This window comes from Saccostrea echinata, unplaced genomic scaffold (genome assembly GCF_033153115.1).
Source record: "Saccostrea echinata isolate AGI-Se365-2 ecotype Australia unplaced genomic scaffold, CSIRO_AGI_Sech_v1 ptg000054l, whole genome shotgun sequence".
NCBI lineage: Eukaryota > Metazoa > Mollusca > Bivalvia > Ostreida > Ostreidae > Saccostrea > Saccostrea echinata.
This window is the reverse complement of record NW_026889803.1, coordinates 55,332,069-55,354,219: the sequence shown is the minus strand read 5'-3', so window position 1 is coordinate 55,354,219 and position 22,151 is coordinate 55,332,069. Positions and strand designations below refer to the sequence as shown.

At 33.1% G+C, this 22,151-nt stretch overlaps 1 protein-coding gene across 1 annotated transcript in view; it reads left to right on the top strand.

Moving 5' to 3' along the window:
* Positions 1-2,261: 2,261 nt before the first annotated feature.
* The window catches only part of LOC133205028 (uncharacterized), a 33,733-nt gene continuing 13,843 nt past the window's right edge, over positions 2,262-22,151 (top strand). Inside the window, exon 1 of the mRNA XM_061340770.1 lies at positions 2,262-4,791. Within this exon, the coding sequence (XP_061196754.1) occupies positions 2,262-4,791 (2,530 nt within the window). The remainder of the gene's footprint in view (positions 4,792-22,151) is intronic.

Sequence of the window (22,151 nt, the reverse complement as noted above, 5' to 3'; positions counted from 1 at the left end):
TCAAGAATTAAATTAAACTAATTTTATTCAAACAAAAATGTAGTAATTTATAAGATAACCTTCACTGTACATACTGTATTTATTTTGCAAATTAGGCGAGTACATTATCAATGACTTACTTAAATCAACATCTCTATAACCAGTCAACGGTTGTGAATCTGATGAAGAATGTTGAGGAAAGTGTACACGTTTCATTTTGGGATTTTTTTTTATACTTTATGCAATTACGTTTTTAAATTTATATGGATCGATCAATCGATTGATTGATTGATCAGTCGATGATCAGTTGATGGATCAATAAAAGTATTGATCGATTTTTGATCAATCGATTGATTGAATTAATTTATAACGAGTCAGGTACAAATTCCAGTTATGTGCTTCATGTACTCTGTCTCTCTTTCTCTCTCTCTCTCTCTCTCTCTAGCTCTCTCCTCTGACGAATAGAGAAATAATATAACAAGATAATGCTTGTTATTAACTGCATTTCCGTTGCAAAATGTCTCTTTTTGTATACTACATGTAGAAATTTCTTTTTCCTTGCTGCAAAGTTCATTTCCTGAGGATTAAATCAGCACTTACATAAATTTACTTTAAGAAATCATTTTACTATGGTTTGATTTCCGCTTGTCTTTACTTTTGATTATATAATTATTGTGTTTAAAAAAATAATTTACATGTTTGAGATTTTCCTCAACTTTGAATCTTTATTGAGCTTTAATAAAGACTAAGAAAAACAAACCATTCTCACAAAAACATGACACCTTGTTGCCGCTTATGCTTTAAAGAAACTATTTAGAATATACCTCTAAGTAAGTTGTAACCATGGGTACATTTGGAATACATTTAAAATGCCGAAAAATGCTCTATATTCACTAATGATAGGTGTAACATGGTCAAACGTGATCAACAACTCAAGAAAAACGATGAAAATATATGACCTTAAGCAATTATGTATTGGCAATATTTTTCTAAATTGAAATTTTACGGTTGCCATGGAAACACAGTGTAGCCATATAAAATTTGTTTCTAAGTTTTGGACAAATGTACATCTATTGCTAAAGTTTGATGAAAAAACAAAATTGTTGCTATGGTTACCAAGAAGGGAAAATTTTCGATTATGCTCACTTTGTAGCAACATTAAACCCATGCGGTAGCTTCTTGCATCCAGTTAGAGATTGTTTGGTAGTCAAAATTAAAAGTCAGGTTAGTTGTTCATAAATATCAATCATAAAAGTTTTGGGAATCTACATACAAGGGTACGTATCCAAGGAAACAAAATATTTTTGGCTTTTTATACATATTTTTCCTGCTTCTTTCCATAGCAACGCTCTATTTAAAGAATTTAAATTGAATTTTTGAAATGTGAAAATTAAGTCACCACCAATGTCTTTAATAATTGATCACCAGTTATATAGAATTGTGCATTTTAAAAAGGAAATGATCAGATTAAAATATACAGAGAGTAAATTTTAAATTCCTTTGTGGTATTAAAACCATGATAACCATTGCCAACCAATATCAAATATATCATTTCGTCCTTGGTATGTCATAGAAGGACCTTTGTCTTTTATTTGGTTGCATTTCAACCTATAATTGCTTTTATTTTTGAGTGTTTTACTATATAAAAATGAGTGAACAAATTTATTTCTTTTTAATACTTTCTTTCCATAATAACCTATATAAAAGTTGATTTCCCAGATATGTTTATCATGCATTTAAAACATCAGGCCTTCAACTTTTGGAAATATTTATTGCCACTTGTTTACACTACTGCAAACATTAACTAAGGGTCTCTGAACATGTTGAAAAATGCCCTTTTTCAAACTTTAGGGCATGTTGCCATGGTAACCATGAAACATAGCAACCAGTTTTTTCATAGAGAGTTGGAGTAATTCTGAGACTATGCGTGCCACAGCTTTTCTGTTTTTTTTTTGTTTTTTGTTTTTATAAAATTCCAAGTCAATACAGAGATTGGCTCTTAAATACTGACAGTGCTATCTCAGAGGGATCCAAGTGAAACTTAGTTACCTTTGAACTATATATTTAACTGATTGTATCGTTACCATAAGTGGTAAACCTTATAAATGCAAAGTTCTCTGACATGGTTCCAAGATCGTAAAATGAGGAAAACACTCAACAAATATACGGAATGAATTGTTATGATATAAGTAAAAAGTAATAGATAGATAGTGTACAGAATTTCATAATAAATAACTACATACATTTACAAATATGAAACTTTTAACAATTAATTATATTCAATGTCTTTCCAGGGTAAAAAAGAGTATTGGTTGTACGAGAAAAATACTGACACACGAAAGGAGAGGCTATTCACAGATGGTGAGGATAGTGCCCAATTACCCACTCCAGTGACCTGTCGGCATCCATTCTACTACAATATCAATAAACATCAAGGACTCGAAAAGCGAATTTATTGGGTTGAGTCCACACATATTCCACCACCCTTCCAGAATAATAAATCTTCGATCAAAATTAAATTTAAGTCGTGTGGGAATGGTCAATATACAATGGAGCAAAAGAAACGAGGACGAAAAACAGGATTTAGGAGCAAACGACGTGAAAATGTGAACATGAAGACAAGTCTTGATGTTTTTGATCCATTCATTGACAAATTTTCTCTCATCAAAGCAAGAAGGCATAGATTTGAACAAAATAATGAAAGAAAAACGATTTTTACGCCAAAAAAGCCATTTAAAGAAAAGGAAAAACCACCAAGTTCAGCTGTTGTGAATAATGAAGTTGGTATAAATGACTTACATGTAAAATATGAATCAAAAGATTTTAGTAAAGTGACGAGTACTGAGCATGTAACAATAGATTTGAAACGTGTAGGTTTTAATTTCATTGATGGGAAAGTTGATGATAAATTATTATATAGCAGTATTTCACATTACTTTAAGAAACGACCAAACATCTCTCTCAGGCGAATTGACCGAAAAGATCTTTCGACTCTTCGTAAAGATGGCTTCATAAAAACAGAAAGTTGTGATCCAACAAATAAAGAAAACAACCCGGAAAAGACAGGGGATTGTAAGGCGGACATCTTGGCAAAAAAGGGTTTGATCATTACTCCAGAACATCTAAGCAAGATTAAGTCTAAATTAAAGGCAGTCACTTATGAAAAGTCAAAACCAAATCCATCGTCAACTGTGAAAAAATATGCTGAAGAGCATACGTCGAGTGAAATGGGCTTGTCTCGAGACGAAGCACCAAATATTGTAGATGATAATCAGAATACATTAGTATCAGTATTTCAAGAAAGCCATCAACCTCCTATTCTGATTCCCGAAATGAATTCGTTTGAAGATGACATTAACAGTAGTGACAAAGAAACTCCATTTGTTTATTTAGAAACAAAACCAGACGTAGAAGAATTGGACAGAAAGATACAAAGTCTGGAATCTTCCAAAAGGTCTGTGAATGGCAAAATTTTGGATAGACAACTTAGTGCAATGATAGAAAAGGGCTCGCAAGGGAGCAATTGTCGTCAGTTAGAAGTATTTGTTTGCAAACGTTCAACAGAGGAATGTTTTCCAGTTGTGAATGACTGTAAAGACAAAGTCGACTGCACATTTGAAATGAAGGAAGACAGTAAGAATACCTCTGACAAAGGTAGTAACGATATTGAATCTAGTAATAAGTTGGTTTCTTCAAAGAAAAAGAAGTCACAAGCAAAACTAACTTCAGAAATTCTAGTGCCAAAATCTTATTCATCTCCGACCTATTCATTATTTCATAGTGGCATCTCATCTACAGAAACAACTATCGGTCATTCAGTGTCTCATGTCATTACCGACGTAAATTCTTCATCGAACTCAGGTAGTCATAATAGTAGCATTCCTGCAAATTACCATTTGGAATCAAATTCCATTGCTAAAGATGCAGAAACAGTCCTGACTAGCATGGATTTGGAAAGCGGGGATGATAAGTGTTTAGATGGCAGTAATGAAACTATATCCCTGGAAAATGCAGCGAAAGAAATAAATACTAGCTCACATGATAGGTGCTCGCCAACCGTCTACCCTAATAAAAGTAGCAAAATATTCCGGTCTCCACACTCTATCCCTTCACTTGCAAGTGTAAACTCATTATTTCCAAAAGAGCCATGTGAAGCTGCCTGTGGGTATGACAGTGATGAAACCTTAGTTTACGATGAGGAGGAGGAGGAGGGTTTGTGTGAAAAGCTGTTGAGAAAAAATCAACAGATGTTTTCTAGATCTAGTTTACCTCATTCTAACTGCGAAATTCTAGATTCTGTAAAAGGTAGCAGTGTAAAGAAAACTATCTATAAGAAAATGAATGAACACAATTCTCTTAAAACGCATTTCAAACCATTGAAAACACGGAAAAGGATATCTGACCGAGAGAATGGTGATATTTCAGGTAAAAAAGCGAAAGTCAAAATGCCTCCTCTAAAGAGGAAGCAAAAGGCAAATAATGAAACTGAGAGCCAGGACTTGCTTCTAACAATTTCCCCAAACAAAAGACCTGTGGGTAACAGGGGGCATAAGCAATCAGAAAAGATGTCCAGCAGTTGTATAAAATTACTAGATATTTTCAGCTTTGAAGACAGCAGCGAAAAACAGAGAATGAAAACAAAGAAACCTTTGTCGCCAAAATATGATGACAAAGTTTTAAGGAATAGAAGATCAAGGAGTAACAAAGCTGAAACAAAGAAGAAAAAAGCTTTGCAATCAAAGTACAATGCAAAGACTAGCTATGGTGAAGGGAGGATGAATACCAAAGATTACACAGTTATTGATAATATCGGTAAGTTCTGGTGTCAGATATGCGTTTTTGGTTGAAACTGCAGACATTCTAAGGAAATTAAATATTAATAGTAAATTTATGTTAATAGTAAAGCTTCCCTATTAATTAGCCTGTATTTTGATTTAGGGGACTGCAACTTTTTTTTTAATCTGAAAATGTAGTAAAGGAGCAAAGACGAGGACAGCTTGATTCTTACTGCATTTAACCTACAAATTTGACATGTTTATTTGTACTTCTGGCAATTATATTTAGAACAACCTTTGAAAGAGATTGACGGCCTAATGACATTTAAAGCTAATCATCTAATCAAATTTACCAGACTTTATTTATTTAATTGATTTTTCTCACAAAATCATCAGTACTTACTGGTACTTCTTTAATATACATACATCTGTTGAACATTCCAAGAAAACGTTAAGTGATTTCAAGGATAAAAGACCTTAGACAGATTACTCTTAGCAAGAAATGTAAAAGTCATGTCATAAAACTGAAGAAAACCCTCACACATACACACATCTTGACCAACAGTAAGTGCTTTTCATCAAAACATTCTTATGTACGGAAGCCCATTGAGGACCTTTAAAAAAAATTTGAATTCGATATAACGAATTGTCGAATTTGTAATTACAAATTTAATTCGTTATGATAATTTCTTTGAATTCGTTATAACGAATTTAATCTATCATAACAAATTTTTCAATTCGTTATATCGAATTCAACAAATTTGTTATAACGAATTGAATTCGTTTAAACGAATTCTAAAACTTATCAGAACAAATTAAATTCCTTTAAACAAAATTCTTAAATGTGTTATAACAAATTAAATTCGTTTAAGCAATTCTACAATCAGGGCCTATAGAAAAATATATATGAATTCGATGTAGCGATTTTTCGAATTCGTTTTAACGATTTTAATTCGTTATAACAAATTAAAGAATTCATTTTAGAATTCGTTGTAAAGAATTTAGTTCGTTATAACACATTTTTGAATTCGACAGATTTGTTATAACAGATTAAATTCATTATAACGAATTTAAAGAAATTGTCATAACAAATTAAATTCAATTTAACAAATTCGACATTTCGTTATATCGAATTCAAATATATTTTTGGTAGGTCCTAATTGGGCTTCCGTAAACAACGAAGAACTTAGCTAAAATCTTAGGTTAAGACTAAAAGGCTTCAATAAAATTATTTTAAGGTTAAATTGTATCAGTCTGCCTTACAATTTTTCAGTAACCAATCACAGTTGAAAGGATGTATAATATTGCAGCTGTTGTATGCAATGTATAGTATTCAAGCAAAGGACGATTACTTATGATTTTTCGCCTTTCTAAAAATATGCCTTTGAATAATCACTTACCTTTATTAAATTACCAGGGGTATATCCTGGCTGTCCATGATTTAGATACCAGCTATTTGTGTCGTTCTCCCTGATACTGTTTTCTCGTGAAAAATATGCTTTTATTGACTGAGTTCGAGGGCAACATACGTTTGGTCTGACCCAAGAATCAAACGGTTTGCCTGAGACTGTTAGGCCGAAGGCAAACAGTTTAGTTCGAGGGTCCAATAAAAGGCATTTTGCCCGAGAACACAGTCAATAAACCTTTTACTTTTTATTTTGACATTTCTTGTGCTGGGTTCCATGTTCGATAATTGATAAGTTAAAGCTGATCCCGCCTTCAGTGTGATGTAATAAACGTCATAGCGGTCCATCAACAGGTCCAATATTTCACTCAGCGGTCCATCATGGATTTTTCTGGAACCGCTCAGAAAAACATTAGATTTTTCATAGTAGAGATATATGTAGGAAACAAAATTTAAAGTATAACAATATACAAATATTGACTTGGGTTGAGGGCAACTTTGATTATATTACCCCCTGAAAGATGAAATATTGCCCAACGCTGAGCGAAGGGCAATGTTTTTGTTCCGAGGGTATTTACGTAATCAATGTTGCCCGAAAACCAATAAATAATTGTTTTGTTATATGAAATACAAAACAAATCAATAAAATATTATTTTGATTTTATTAATTTAAATTCAGCCTTTCATTTGTATCCCGTGTGTTATCTGCACGTTGACTGTAGAGCTAGCAAATCTTCAAGATGATATGATTGTGCTACTGTTTTTATATTGTGACGTTATATTTTTGGAAGTCCTGATGGTATCCTTACGTCACAATAAATGAATTTACTAATTGGAATCAAAATTAATAATATTGTGGAAATACTCTCTTTGCCTGGTTAATAGTAAAAATTAAATAACCGTCAATATTTTTCGGAGGAGCTAATGTTGATTGTTTTTCTACATAGAGAATAAAGGGACTATTCTTTACTGAATATAACAAACTCATACATGTATGTATGTTTAAAGAAGTTGTATCTCCATATGAAATCGGCAGTTTGATGTGAACAACAGTGTAACATTCCCAAGGCAGATTAATGCTTGTCTGTATGAGACTATCTCTGCATTGGTTATTCCGAGTAGCTTTATTTCAAGGTCATTGGTCATGGTAAGTTCTTCATATGTGTTTTAATATTTCTTACTTTCCAATGAATTTTAACATTGATTAAAATCTGACATGCACTATCAGTGATGCTTATTTGAGTTTCTGATTGCTAGAATCTTTTTATACTGCTGCTGCAGAGTTTTCATGAAGACTGTTCGTTATCTCCATATTTCATCGTTACATTGCTCTATCAATTTTTCATATTACCATCTTCAAATCTACCCATGACATTTTAGTCATACTTTATTTCAATCCAAAATTTTATAGTTTGTTGTTGTTTAAAAGCAGAGGGGTCCAGTAATAAGGAATAAATAAGCCTAACTGCACATAGACAATTGATTAACTAACGTCTCTTTTTCGGATGATTAATCTTTCCTGTATACCTAAAAAGTGAAAAGAATTTTCGTCTCTTGTCCAAAAGAGGTCTCGGCAGAGTCTCAGGACTTTATGAATGTTCTTGGGACTTATAAATAATCTGCTTGTATTAAATTTTGAATTAATATTAATCTGAAATGTCAGAACAGAAACCCATAAAAAGTGGATCAAAACGATCGACACATTCATTTCGTTCTGTGGCGCATACTTAACCAAACACAGAAATATAAAATTCGATAAGTTAGTTTAGCAGGAAAGTCAAAACAAAATTTAACGTATTCCTCCTGATGTGTTATATGAAAAAAAGAAAGTTTAGATGAAATTTATAAAATAATATCATTGATACGAATTCTTTTTAACTCGTTTGTTTTCTGCTTTAAGGTATTTCCACCCTCCTGTGATGTCATAGGTTTTACAAAAACTGATATTAATTTAAATTCATACCCCATGTAAATATATTCTTTGGGAGAATGCTTTTCAATAGGTGTAATAACAAATATTGTTTAGTAAAAGAATTACAAAATTGATTATTTTCTTTATTTAATCAATCATTGAATCTTTAAAAATGTTTCTAAGGACTATAACTCCTTCTCATGTATCTATACTCAGGCATTTTCCTTATTGTACTTCGAATGTAAAATAGTTTCCCTGATATTCACAATTCAAACATATTTATAAAGTAGCAATTATATTAGCAATTATTGGAACTTTCAGCATCACAATTATGTATTTGAACAAGTTTTTACTTAAGTTTTTGTAACGTTGTTTCCTAAAAAATGTACGAATTTTTAATGCTAACATTAATTCTGTTTTTTTATGCCTTACATCTTAAGAAATATGGTAACCTATATATTTTTGCGATTTTTTTTTATTAACAAACTTTTTTCAGTGAAAATAAATGCAGTTTTTTCTACTTTAAGCCATAAATTTGTGAGGATGGAAATACGTTAATTGAACTGAACTATGGCATTCGGTTCTTATTTAATGAATATGATTAGTTCCAAAATGATTGAGAGGACATCTCTCAAATAAATAGAATATTATATATTTTTTACATACTAGTGCATGAAGTATATACTGAGTAGATTCTACTTGGCAGCTCTGTGATGATTATTGTTAGATTAAGCATAGTCAGGTTTCCATCAGGGAAGGATGTATATGTTGACAGGATTTACCAGACATAGTAGCAAATATTGACATGTAATTTAACGTAGTAACACTTGAAATATGTCTGTCTAGGAAGGGAAGTGTTGGGAATTTCTTATGTTATTGATAAGATCGGAATGTAGATGTGCTATTAGTTTGGGACGACTGTAATTAAAATCAAGACAATACGTCAGATATTCATAGATATATTGTTGTGCATTGGAAAAAAAATGCTAATAAAATTTCATATATATGCACCCTATTTACAGTTTGAAAGCCTCTGTACTGAATTTTCTTTAAAAAAATTAGAAAAACAATTTCTTATTATTTACATATATATAATTATATTAATCTCAATTTCTTTCCAGCAATGAATCTGGTGTCAAATGGGGTGAACTAGAATAGTGTTCTTTTTAATTTAAGGTTGGCAACTTGGGTTTTATTGAAGGTTTTTTTAAACATATAAAAAAGATAACGAAAATATGCTTTCTAAATTTAAACCTAAAAATATGCACTACTCATAGATTTTAGCTCTACTTGTCTGAGACCAGAAGAGCTAATTCGATAGTAAGGTGTCCGTCATCCATCTGTCTGCCTGTCTGTCTGTTTATCTGTAAATATTTTTTGAAAAGTGTACTCCTTCAGTTTTGGTCCGATTTCAATATAACTGGGTACAAAAGTAGACTACACTTAGATAAATAATTCTGATTATCGATTTTTGATTTTGATGAACGTTGTTGCCATGGTTTCTAAAAATAGAAATCTCTGTGAAATTCTTTCAAAACGCCTCTTCTACAGTTTTAGTCTGATTTCAATATAACTGGACACAAAAGTAGACTACACTAAGATACATAATTCTGTATATCGGTTATTGATTTTTTTTTTGAACGATGTTGCCGTGTTTACTGAAAATAGAAATTTCTAAGAAATTCTTTCAAAATGAGACTCCTCCTACAGTTTCAGTCGGATTACAATGTAACTTAGTTGACAAGTAAACTACGCTAAGATACATAATTTTAATTATCGGTTATCATTTCGGTTGAACAGTGTTGCCATGGTTACTAAAATTAGAAATTTCTGTAAAATAATTTCAAAATGATACTGCAACTACAGTTTTGTCCAATTGAAATTAAACTTGACTCAAAAGAGACTAAACCAAGGATCATTATTTTATTTATTGCCATTGTCATACTTTGAAGTTCAAGTGCTACATTTCCTTACTACAGTTTCGTCAGAGACTTCTGGTTTAAAAATTTATTTATTTTCTGTATGAATACATGAATATTTAGTTTCTTTAGTCTATAGTAATTCTGTATAAACATGCTAAAACATATCATAAATTTTACAGTTTTGAGATTCCCCTTTTAGAGATAGGGGAGGGGGTGTTCTTGTGTATAGTATAACTCTTCAATATAATATTAAGAGCAAAACATAAATGTTTCTTTTTTTTTCTTAATTGCTTTGGAAGTTTAAAAAAAACATCCTATACCACCCTTTAGTAAGTGTGCCTGTATTTTGAGACGATCCCTTAAATACCCAGATAGTAATTTTTCCTGCAACTTAATCTCCAAAATTGATTTATAAAATTTTTATTGTATTTTTTACAAAACAAAAACTTAAATCCGTTTCCTAAAGTTTTAGGTGACCTTATTCAATCGGGAGCCTTTGTGCTATTCGTTTTTGTCTACCGGCCTGAGACGTCCTTCAGTCTATAGAACTTTTCAACATTTTCTGCTCTTTGTTTTTTCTTCATTCATTTTCAATCAATTTTAGTATTTATCAATGTAAAAGGAGAAGATAATGAACAGTGATCATCTCATAAATTCATAAAAATACGAATCGTGAACAGGGCAAAACATTGAGATCTGGAAATACCAGATGTGGGATAAGGTGCCGAAGAGGATAAAGCCTTCCTGTCGACCGGGTAAACATGCACTAAATTTTCTGTAATGACCATGTAAACGGAGTATTTCATGGTCAAAATGGTATAAAAGCTGTGGCCTAACGATTGATGGGAAATATATCAGTCAAAATACGACCCAACCATAGATTGTATTTCGAACTAGGTCCTTTTAACGACCATATCATTTGCGAAATGCTGACTTTAAACGATATAGTCGAAAGCCCTGTATGTCACTGATGTCAGTGGCCTGACTCTATTTGAAAGTTTATCGTACTCAGAACATTCTTTTGTGTATCGACTCAGTTGGGAGACATAAACACAATATGCATGTGATTGTGGAGTATTACTACACAAATTGAGGAATTTGAGGATCGAAAAGCTGAAGTCATCCCTTTTGACATATAGTTTAGTTGTTAGTTCACCATGGTGTATATTCAGTAAAATATCCATGTACGAAGCAGAAGTTGCAGACTCTGTGTCCTCAAGCGACTACTGGTGAAGAGGAGCTAATACTGATAAGCTATAGTTCTTAATCCGTAAGGACCTCATGAGTGAGGCCAAAACCTTCAATATAGGTGCCGTTTTAACTAAAGCCGTATTTTCTTATGGACATATAGCAAACTCTTTAAATGATTACAACTACATTAAGTACTTTGCCTACATTATAAATCCACGTCTCCTGGGTTTAGGTTGTACGTCCCAGTATACCAGTACTGAAAATCAAATGGGTTTGCAACCCCGTAACCATCCCCCTCCCCTATTATAATGTGGGCAAACCTTGTTTCTAGTCCCCTACTGGTTAAACCGTCTGTCAATCTGTCCCACTTGGTTTATCCGTTTTTTTCCAAACACTCGCAGATATTGAGCTCATGTTACAGATCAAGTTTGGATTTCGTTCCGCTTCAGTAATTCTTTTAGGGAATTATGGTCTTTTTAATGGTTTTCCGCACATTTTTTCTAAATGCTTGCAAATACTGAGCTGATTTGTGGTACCTTGATGAGTTATAGATCAAATTTGCATTATGTTCCGCTTGAATGATTTTTCGACGGAATTACGGCATTTTCAATTTTTAATGGGAACCAACTTACAATTGCCGGTAGGGGACTAGTATTGCTAATGCAATACTCTCAGAATACTTGTTTACTTTTGAGACAAGTGCTTCCTACATGTTTCTTGAAAATAAGGTAAACATTCAGCATTCTTATTTAGCAAGGAAACTGTAAGCCTTATTACAGTGAGTTATATGCCTTATCTTTAACCGATACTCTTTCTCTTTATTTTCCGTAGAATCTTGCCCAAGTGTAAGGGTATATTGATCATATATTGTGAATGTATTTTTTTTAAAATCTGCTGTACTCATGAGGTATGCGACAAGTTTCATGCGATGTGTTAACAGAGTCCTTAACTTCCAAGGAAATATTTTCGTTATTTCTTCTTCATACATGGGTAGGCGATAGCAAATATATACATGAACCGCTTACATTGGTTATGTACTTTTAACTATGTTTCAACCGTTCATCTCCGTATAAACAAACATTTTTCTCCAGTCCATGGCTAGGCTGAGTTGGTTGATTAAAAGAGAAATACATGATAGTCAATCTGATTTTGTTTTTAATCGTGGTTCTACTTTTGACAAAAAGTGTTTATTAGTTAATCATATAAAAGCAGAAAAATGCATGCGAGTCTGAAAACAAGTAATTTTAACCTTACATGTATTTGTCATAATATTAGAAAATACAATTTTAATTGTAGAGTGTTGATTTTACGCTATTTTGAAAAAAGTACTATTATGATTTATTTTAATTGCGTTTCCAATTCCAATACTTGTTAGATTGGAGAGATTAATTCGGCTGGAAACTTAAGAGATTGTTTTTTTTAACCGCACAGAAATTGCCTAAGCATTCTAGTAAGAAAAAAAGTTTAAATAATTGTTTTTCCTTTCTTATACAATCATGTAACTGTTCTATAATTAAAAACAAAAAAATCAGAGATCATATACAGAAAACGGGATAGCTGCTTTTGTTTTTTAGATATATCTCCTTCCTTGTTCCTCCGTCGGTTTAAATGATTAATTTGAAATTGTGACATAACAAGAATGAGTTTCCTATAAAACTTAAAACATATTTCCTGTGTTGGCTGTTTTACCTCTTTACTCGTACCAAGATAAAAACTCTCTTGTAAATTTAGAACCCTTTTCCGTCACTTTTCCTTGAGAGGTAATTTTGGCAGTGTGCTAAATTTGGACGGGAATTCGATCTCTGTTACTGTCACACACGTAGCCAGCTGATTATCACTCCACACTCCACAGACAGTCAAGTACTCCGGACTTCCTCCTCTGAATCACAATCGGCCAAGTTTGTAAGAACACTTCAGATTAACAACAATTTCTGCGATTTCCTCGGAGGAACTTTTGTTTTAATTTCAAGGTCGAGGTGTTGTTTTTAATTGTGAGTGGATTTTGTGGGGTGTACCTTATATTGAATTACGTTTGGTGAGTCTGCATGCCCAGCTTGACGGTTATCATTTTACTTTATACAGAAAACAAGGTTTATTTCCTGTAGTCAACATATATTTTCTGCTATCTCAAAACGGATGTATTACTCATGAGTATGGGCACATGTCTGGCGCTTTAAAAATTGTACTTCTCATAATAGCTTTGTAATCAGTATAATGGGCACATTTGAGAAGACTGAAAGTATTAACAAATCACTCCATTGGTAGTTTGTAAACAGTATTATGGACACATGTTTGAAGATTGAATATGAGAGGAAATCTTAAATTTTGAGGGATATTTCTTTTTTCTCCTAATATGACCACCAATAATATATTGTGTTTTAAATGTATGCTGAAAATATTGTTCACATACAGTATACATGTATATCAAAACAATCAGGAACTAAAGAGTCAGGATGTTTTGACGGTTGTGTTACACCATTGGTTGATAAATTAATTACATATGTGCTTAACTAAAGAGTTGTTTGGATGAAGTCTTTCATACTTGTACACAGGATATAGTGTGTTGGGAAATTGTCACAAATTGAAAATGGTCATATTGAAACCGGCTTGTAATTTTTGGAAATATATCCAATAACAGAGGTACTGACTTTAGATTTCTCAGTTTTTCACTTTATATATTAACCTTAGCTGCAGGACTGTAGCTCTATCCATTGTAAAAACCTTCGATTTACGGCGACGGTTTTGGTTGAATGTTTCAGGTATCATTTCTCACATTATATACATTCCCAAGCATAAAGCAAGACATTCGTTAATTAAACATGTATTTAACTACTACTCTTGCTGTTTTGTTTACCTTTAAGGGATTCCCAACGGCTTCCATGTACTTAGAATGTCACCTTTTCAAAAACTTCGCCTACATACATCCATTGTGAGTTCGTACTAAAATGCGCATGCAGGGGAAATCTGTCGGGAAAATCTCTATACCTATCATGATATTTATGTAATTTCCTTTTAATGTAGAGCTCAATTTTACAGATGTAGTTAACATTTGATAAAAAAAAAATATTCAAAGCTTATTTTCCTGGCATGTGAATTTACTGTTAAATATGGAGATAACAAACAGTATTCAAGCTCAAAATACAAATCAGGAGCAGAGCAAACACGGACCTCTAAAACATCGAGGTGGGATCAGGTGCCATGGAAGAGTGAGCATCCCCTGCCGACCGCCTCACCCGCCGTGTGCTTCTCGTCATGATCGGAAAAAATGGAAAAATCCGTAGACAAATCAGTGTGTAAATAATGGCCTAACAATTAGTATGATAAACGTCAGTCAGCATTTGACTTAATAATGATAGACTGTATTTGCTGACAAGGTCATTGTATCGACCATAGAATTTGCTAAATGATAACTTTAAATGAGACTGTTGATATTCTTGTTTCATCAGCTTGTTTGTAAATAGCTTGCCTAGCTAGTTTTAAAAATTGTTCGTACGTATAGCATGCTTTTGCATATCGAATCAACTGGGAGACGTAAACCCCATATGCAGGTGATGAGGGTATATTGCTACGTAAGTAAGGGAAGCTGACGATTGAAATGTTGATGTCATCACGTTTATCTTAGAGCTTGGTTGTTCGGTTACCATTAAAGTCATTTTCTAGTAAAATATCCAAATATAAAGCAGATATATCAGACTCTGTGATATCCTTTATTTCAAGCTCACTGGGATATATCGAGTCGATTTATGAATGGAATTAACTATGGTTAATTGATAATACGTATATATATCTAAATGTGGACCTTGTATTTGAAAATGTTCTTCTTGATATTAATCATTGAATGAAAGCAGAAGGAATTCAGTGTTAACGAAGAAAATGCAAAAATAAAATATTATTTGGTGATCATAGGCCTTGGCAACGTACTAGGGATTCGTTGAAATCTCAAATGGTCTTTTTTCATGGATCTATAGATAAATAAACATGAATAACAAATATATGCCGCAAAATTGGCAAATTCTGCTAATTTAAACATGCTTCGAATGCAAAAATGCCAAAGCTACTAGTGTACAACATGTAATTACATTTATCGTAACATTTCTTTTCGATTGAAAGTAGTACGTATATTTAGTTCCACAGTGGTAATTGAATCACATTACTTGTCATAGGGAGCACGGATTTGTTTGACTACTCATTATAGGAGCTGTTTCTTCTTCTCTTGCTATCGATTTTTTAAGAACCATTTATGTATATTTTTAACGAACGCCGTTACACATATACATGTCAGCAGAAGCAGTTCATCATTCTGTCTAAAGACCATAGCAATGGTCGTCAACTGTTTAGTGAAACCAAGTCGATTTTGCGACTTTTATATACAGCACTTTTCCTCAAACAATAGGAAAATGTATATCCATCAATCACAAAAAATCGAGCTGGCACTTTGTTGCTATTACAATTATTTTAGCTTTGCATTATGTTTCATTACACAATAGCGTTCCTTTTCATTTATATCTGAATTCGAAACATTTATATGAACTTTCTATAGGTGTTTTGTTTTCTGTTTGTGTTTTGGAGATTGTTGGACTTCATTTCTGCTTTCTCTGAATTTCATGATTTCTTGCGAAAAATATGCAGGGCGGATTGCGATCAAGAGCAATTCAATATGCTTGTAATAATACTGTCAAACGGTAAAAATATGTTTTAAAGTGTAATATTGTGTTTCTGTCTATATTGATTATTTTTAGGTCACTTGAGTCACTGGGGTGACCTTTTGCGATTCGTCTTTGTCCGTCGGCGAGCGTCGTCCGTTTACAATTGAACATTTTAACTTCTTCTTGAATACTTTAGTATACATGTACATGACTAATTGAGTTCAAATGTTAATGCTTACTCCTCCATGGCACCTTATCCCGCCTCTGACGTTTTTAGAGGTCCGTGTTTGCTCTGCTCCCGAATTATATTGTTTATGAGCTTGAATACTTTTTGTTATTTTCATTTTTCATGGATAAGATGGATTTAATATATTGTTTTCATTTAACCCCTGGGACCTAAGGACTGGACAGAAATGGTAAAATAGCCCTGTTTTCAAAACTTCTCGGCCCCTACACATTTTGAAGGAAAACTGAATGCATTATAAAAGCATTAAGCCCTTTATCAAAATGTTTTTCACGACTCCCAGGGCGGGGCCAAAATGGTCATATAGTGAAAATATACATAATATTGGAAAACCTTCTCCAGATATCTAAAAGTAGGTCTGAATGGATGGTTAGGAAAAGCAGTAACCCTCTACCAAAATTATGAAACTCATGGCCCTGGGTTCAGGGTTCAGCCAACATGGTGAGGCTAAATTGATCGTTCATTGAAAATGCATTATATGTTATGATATCTTCTTTACATCTATTAACCGAACTGTTTGCATGATTATATTAGTACTTATCCTTGATCATAATTGTGAAATTCCTAACCACTGGAACCATAGTTCTGACCCTTTTGTGGGACTTTCTCGGTCATACATCTTTGAAAATCTGCTTCTCTACTCATGGAAATTAAGAAGGCAAACTATTTCCATTACTATGATAAACACTAAAACTTCTACCAAATTGTGAAAATCCAAAGATGTTATTTTCAGTAAATGACTTACACAACAGCATTCTGGGGCTAGAACACTGGACCCAGCAGCCATGAATTCAATAAATTTTATAAAGGGTTAAGTATACCAAAGTTTGCCTGCTATATTTTCATGATAATAAACACTTAGCCTTCTACCAAATTTGTGAAATGCATGGCCCCAGGAACGTGGTTCAAGTTTAAATGCAGAGCTTGGTTGATCATATTACACATTTGAAAATCTTTTTCTTCACTCGTATACTTCTAGCTTACAAACTGTTTGCATGATAATGATTTACGCCTAGTCCTCTACCAAAACTTGTCGTCCTTGGTCCATGGTTAATACCCCAGGGCGGAGTTAAATTAGTCATATACTGAAATGCATTACATCTTTGACATTACCCCAGGACAGGGCTAAGTTGGTCATATATTGAAATGTATCTTCGAGATTCTTTTTCATTAACTCGTGGACATCAAAAAGGCAAATCGTTTACATGAATATAATGAGCAGCTAGCCCTCTATAAACGTTTATATCCCCCAGGTTCAGATGTCAGGCCCCAAGATGGGGGAAAGTTAGGGATATAATTATGTGTATTGAAATTTATTCTACAGTGTACCTTTTGGTATTTTTTTTTTAATTTCTGAACGTCTTGGAGACGCGTTGCTTGAATATGATGATGATAATAAAGTCTTGATTAAACTTGAAAATTATTTCACATGAGTTTAGAGTTGCAGTGTTGGGTGGGGCCAAAGTTACACACAGCTTTTCAAACTCATGGTACTCAGGTAACCATCAAGGTCCATGGGCCTTTTCTTTTAATCATTATTATATCTTTATTGAAGGGGGAGGGGGCATTTATTTGAAACGGTACAATTTAATTGTTTCCATATTTTCCCCAGTATCGTCACTAATCATATATTGATTTTAATTTAAAACATGTTGTAATTTTGTTGCGTCTCGAGCCTTCCCGTTTTGCTGTATTTGCTCATTGTTGATCAATTACACTATATCATTCTCTCTATAACCACGCATGAGTACAGACGTTATAACAAAGCGGTGTCTGGAGTCTTGCAATCGTTTGGTGACACGTAGAGCTCACTCTTCCGAGCACCTGAGCTTCCCAGAATCCCTGTGAAGAAATGTTCTGTTCTGGAACCGATTATATATATACATTGGCTTATGTGTGGCATCTCGTCGTTATGAAAGATTGCGTAAGTCGACAAACAAATAAACAAAGAGCGTTGAAAACTTTCATTTTCTAGCTCTGAAAAAAATTTCCGGTTCTAGTTGACGATGTTATCAAATATAGAAAGGTGGATTAAACACCCGGCATGAAAATTATGACTTCGGTAATTCTAGGAGAACGCCCTAAGAAAATAACCAAGCGACGGAAATCGATAAAAAAGAAAAGTAAGTTTTTAAACATTTCTTTATTTCCATTTTATCATTACAAGGTAATGTATTTTTGCGGGAAGTTTTCCGATAGTCATTCAGGTGCAACGAACCTGAAAGTCAACACCATCCTTGTCGATTATAGATTATATTTACATCGAGATGAAAGTAAGATTTAAAAAAAATATATTCTTCGATTGCATTTACCTTTGGATTTTAATAGATGATATTAAAACCAGTAAATTAAAAGGAAAAAAATCGTTACCTTAACACGTGACACAAAGTTACAGCGAGCAGGATAACGACAAACGGTGGAGTCATTGGCATAAATATGTAGTAAGTTGACCATTCCAACAACTCTTTAATACTTTGTTTGGCTGATTATAGTTGTACACTTTTAAGTAATTGTAAAGGCACGCACGAGACCATGTCTTATAAAAATCGCGTAGGATTTTTTATATCAAAATAAATTTATTGTTGTATTGGGTTTTCTACTATTTTATAAACTACAAACTACATTTGTATTTCATTATGGGCGGATGTATTTTTGTAAAGATAGGGCTATAGAGTTCCGATGGCACGACCCCACCCCACCCACTTCCCACGGTTTCTTATTGATTTATTTTTCTAATAGGCAATATCTTATCTTGAGCATGATTTGAAGACAAAAACACCAGATTGCAGTATCTTTGTCAGATTCTAGTATGAATGTTTAACTATGCCTCAAATGAAATTAAACTTCTTTGAAACTTTTCGGAAAGTTATGGTATAGAATTTTCAAAAATTGATTCAGGAAAACGAATTAGTAATTTAATTACTGGTTCATCTTTACAATCAAAGTTTGTTCGTGTAAGAAATCTAAGTAAATATTCAAGTGTTTGTCAGATATTATTGTAATGCATACTGGTTTCATTTATAAGAAGGAGGGCGTATACCCTTACCCCCTCCCCTTTGAAACCACCACTGACCCTGATATTTTAAGCATATAAGAGGACCTGGCCTTCTTTCTGTTCTATACACCGAGAACCAACTGATGATGCTTTTTGTTTGGATTTCCCCCTTTTTTGGATGTACAAGATAAAGCTATCTGTATGGATATTCGCATTGTAACATGTGTTTAGGACTATTCTGGAAATAAACTACAATATCAATTTTATACATTTCCGTCGTAATTTACATTTGAGAGACTAAATTATACCATCTGTACGAAGGTTAATCACCATGTGAACTGGTAACAACTGTTGCAGTTTAACATTGTATAGTGCTTAATAGCTGGTTAAATTTGTCTGCAGCCAGTCACACTACAACTACGAATCATGGACTCAAAAACTCATCCACAACAGAAAAACAATAGTCAGAAGTTATTATAAGCTGACTTTATTTTCACGGCACTAGACATGTCACATCTGTATGTAAAGGAATAAATTAATAGCCCACGAATCTTGTTTAAAACCGGTCTCTTACCAGTGATTGAAAATTTAAAAAAGAAAAAAAAAAACATCCTTTTTTGTTAATCACTCTCTAATTTGAAACCAGTTATGAATCTATTACTCTAACTCACAGGTCCAACTGTAAATTCAAACGAGGCTCTCTCTAGCTTCATCCATCTATTATTTCCCATGTAAGTACAAAATGCATCTTACCTATATCTATCTTTACTTATCTATCGTATTTATATGATACATTCTACCACTCATAGTTCATGGTGACATTGTGTAAACCATTTATTATATTGTACAGAGAGAGAGAGAGAGAGAGAGAGAGAGGGAGGGAGGGAGAATTTCATTAATTAAGCAATAGTGACATATTTTTGTTTGTTTATATGTTGTTTAACGTCCCTTTCGAGAATTCTTCACATATTGAGACGCCCCCACTTGCCGGTGGAGGGGTGCAAATTTAGACCTGTACTCGACACTTAGGGCCTTTGAGCAGTGAGGGGTCTTTTTCGTGCCAGCACAAACTGCGACACGTACGGGACCTCGGTTTATACGGTCTCATCCGAAGGACCGATCTCCACATCGCACAGTGGATTTGAACCCGCGACGTAAGGGTTAGCTCATTACGGCGCGACTCTAGATCAAACGCTCTAACCACTACGCCACTCGCGGGCGACATAATTTTAATTGTTTGGGTTTTTTTTTAAATTGTTAAATATTGTTACTTCCATTATGTACCAGATTATATATCGTTAGAAAAGTATTGATATTTGATTTGATTTGAACACATTTTATTATGTAATAAAACATAAATGGATTGGGCAGCAGATTTTTCCTTTATAAGCCCTCTCCAAAATTCAGTTTTGATCTTAGGGCTGATGAGTTCCTTAAATCGATGTTTGAGGCCTGACTTTCACCTGAAATTTAAGGAAACGTAAATATTTAATTAGAGAAAAAAAAATCAATATATTTGCTTTTAATCCATCTTTCCTTTTGTTGTGCATATAATACGGGAAGTTGCCTTTTATAAAATGTCTATTCTCTTCATTGTCCTTCCATATACATAATTTATTTAGATTTTATCAGTAGGGAAGCTAATAGCTAACCTACGCCATTTTCCCTTTTTGTGGCATATTTCCGTGTTTTCTGTTTATGTCTGATAATATTTTAGTTTTTGGTTGACGTGAAATTGTAAGATTGTGCTTTACAGTTTGAAGAATTGGTGGAATGGTATAGTACTTTATTATTTCTTTGGTATATTTTGATTGTTATATTAATTTTATGAAGTTGTCTGCTGATGGTCAAGGTTAATTTTTAGAATATACATGTATAATGCATCATGGAAGTTTTCAGTTGTCAAAACCTTAGGGAAACTGTGAACTGAGCATGAATTTGCCAGGAGATTCATTGTACCCATCTTCTCTGAAAGTGTATCTAAAATGTTCATGTTCGTAAGAAAATGTCGAAAAACAATAGGAAAGCAGTGAATTTTGGAAGGAAGAGTGTTGTTATGGCCTTGGTGAACTATCTGAGAAAATTACAGCTCTGTCCAAAGAGGCAACAACACAATCTTTGCATTTACTGCTGGGTCACACACCAATAGCTTGCTATCGGTGTCTGCACGCTTGTCAAAATGACTGACGTTAAACATTGCACCAAACAGACCATCTTTCATATAGTTTGCATACGAATAATATTATATCGTCTTGCACCATATATAGTTTGTTATCTTTTGATAAATTCATTTGATTTTCTAATATTATAACTATTAGGGACCTTGCACCTTGATACAAGCGTTTATCATTGAGGTCGATAGCAATATCTGCTCTCTGTCATAACGTGTCCTTAACAGTACTATCTTAGCCTTCCATTGAATCGCAATATTAAAATAGATGATAACCTAATAAGATAATAGCTCTACTGATAGGGACTTTAGATACAAACTTACAAGAAAATCTGCAAGGTCGTGTGGTCACCCTTTCTACTTTGCAGTTGTTTTGCTTGAATTTTTCAATAGTTTTGGAAGTTTTTTTTTCTAACAGGTATGTTATATGACATTTCTTGCTATTTATTTTGAGCATGAAATTCGTTCTTCCGGTCAATCCATTCAGTCACGTGGGACCAATGATTGACATTTGGAGAAAATTTAAAATTACTCAAAAAAATAGACTTTCTTTATATTTTGATCATGTCTGAATTCATGAAATAGAAAAAAATTTTCACGTGCCTCAAAGAAATAAAATGCATGTGTACTTAAGTTCGATTATTCAGTCTAAATAATTTTAATAAAATTCCCTATTTAACCGAAATCCTTTGAAGACGATCATTTTATTGCATTTACTCTAAAATTCTTTAACTATGCCTAAAATATTGGTAAATTAAATTACTTAAATAGAATATATCCACATAATCAAATAGTTCTCTCTTAGCCATGATGATATTAATGTAAGTTCGATGCTAAGTGAAATAAGTGACCCACAATTAGGCTGTGTTTATATGTGCTGTAACATGCGAGTGTTGTAAATAGTTCCCGTGG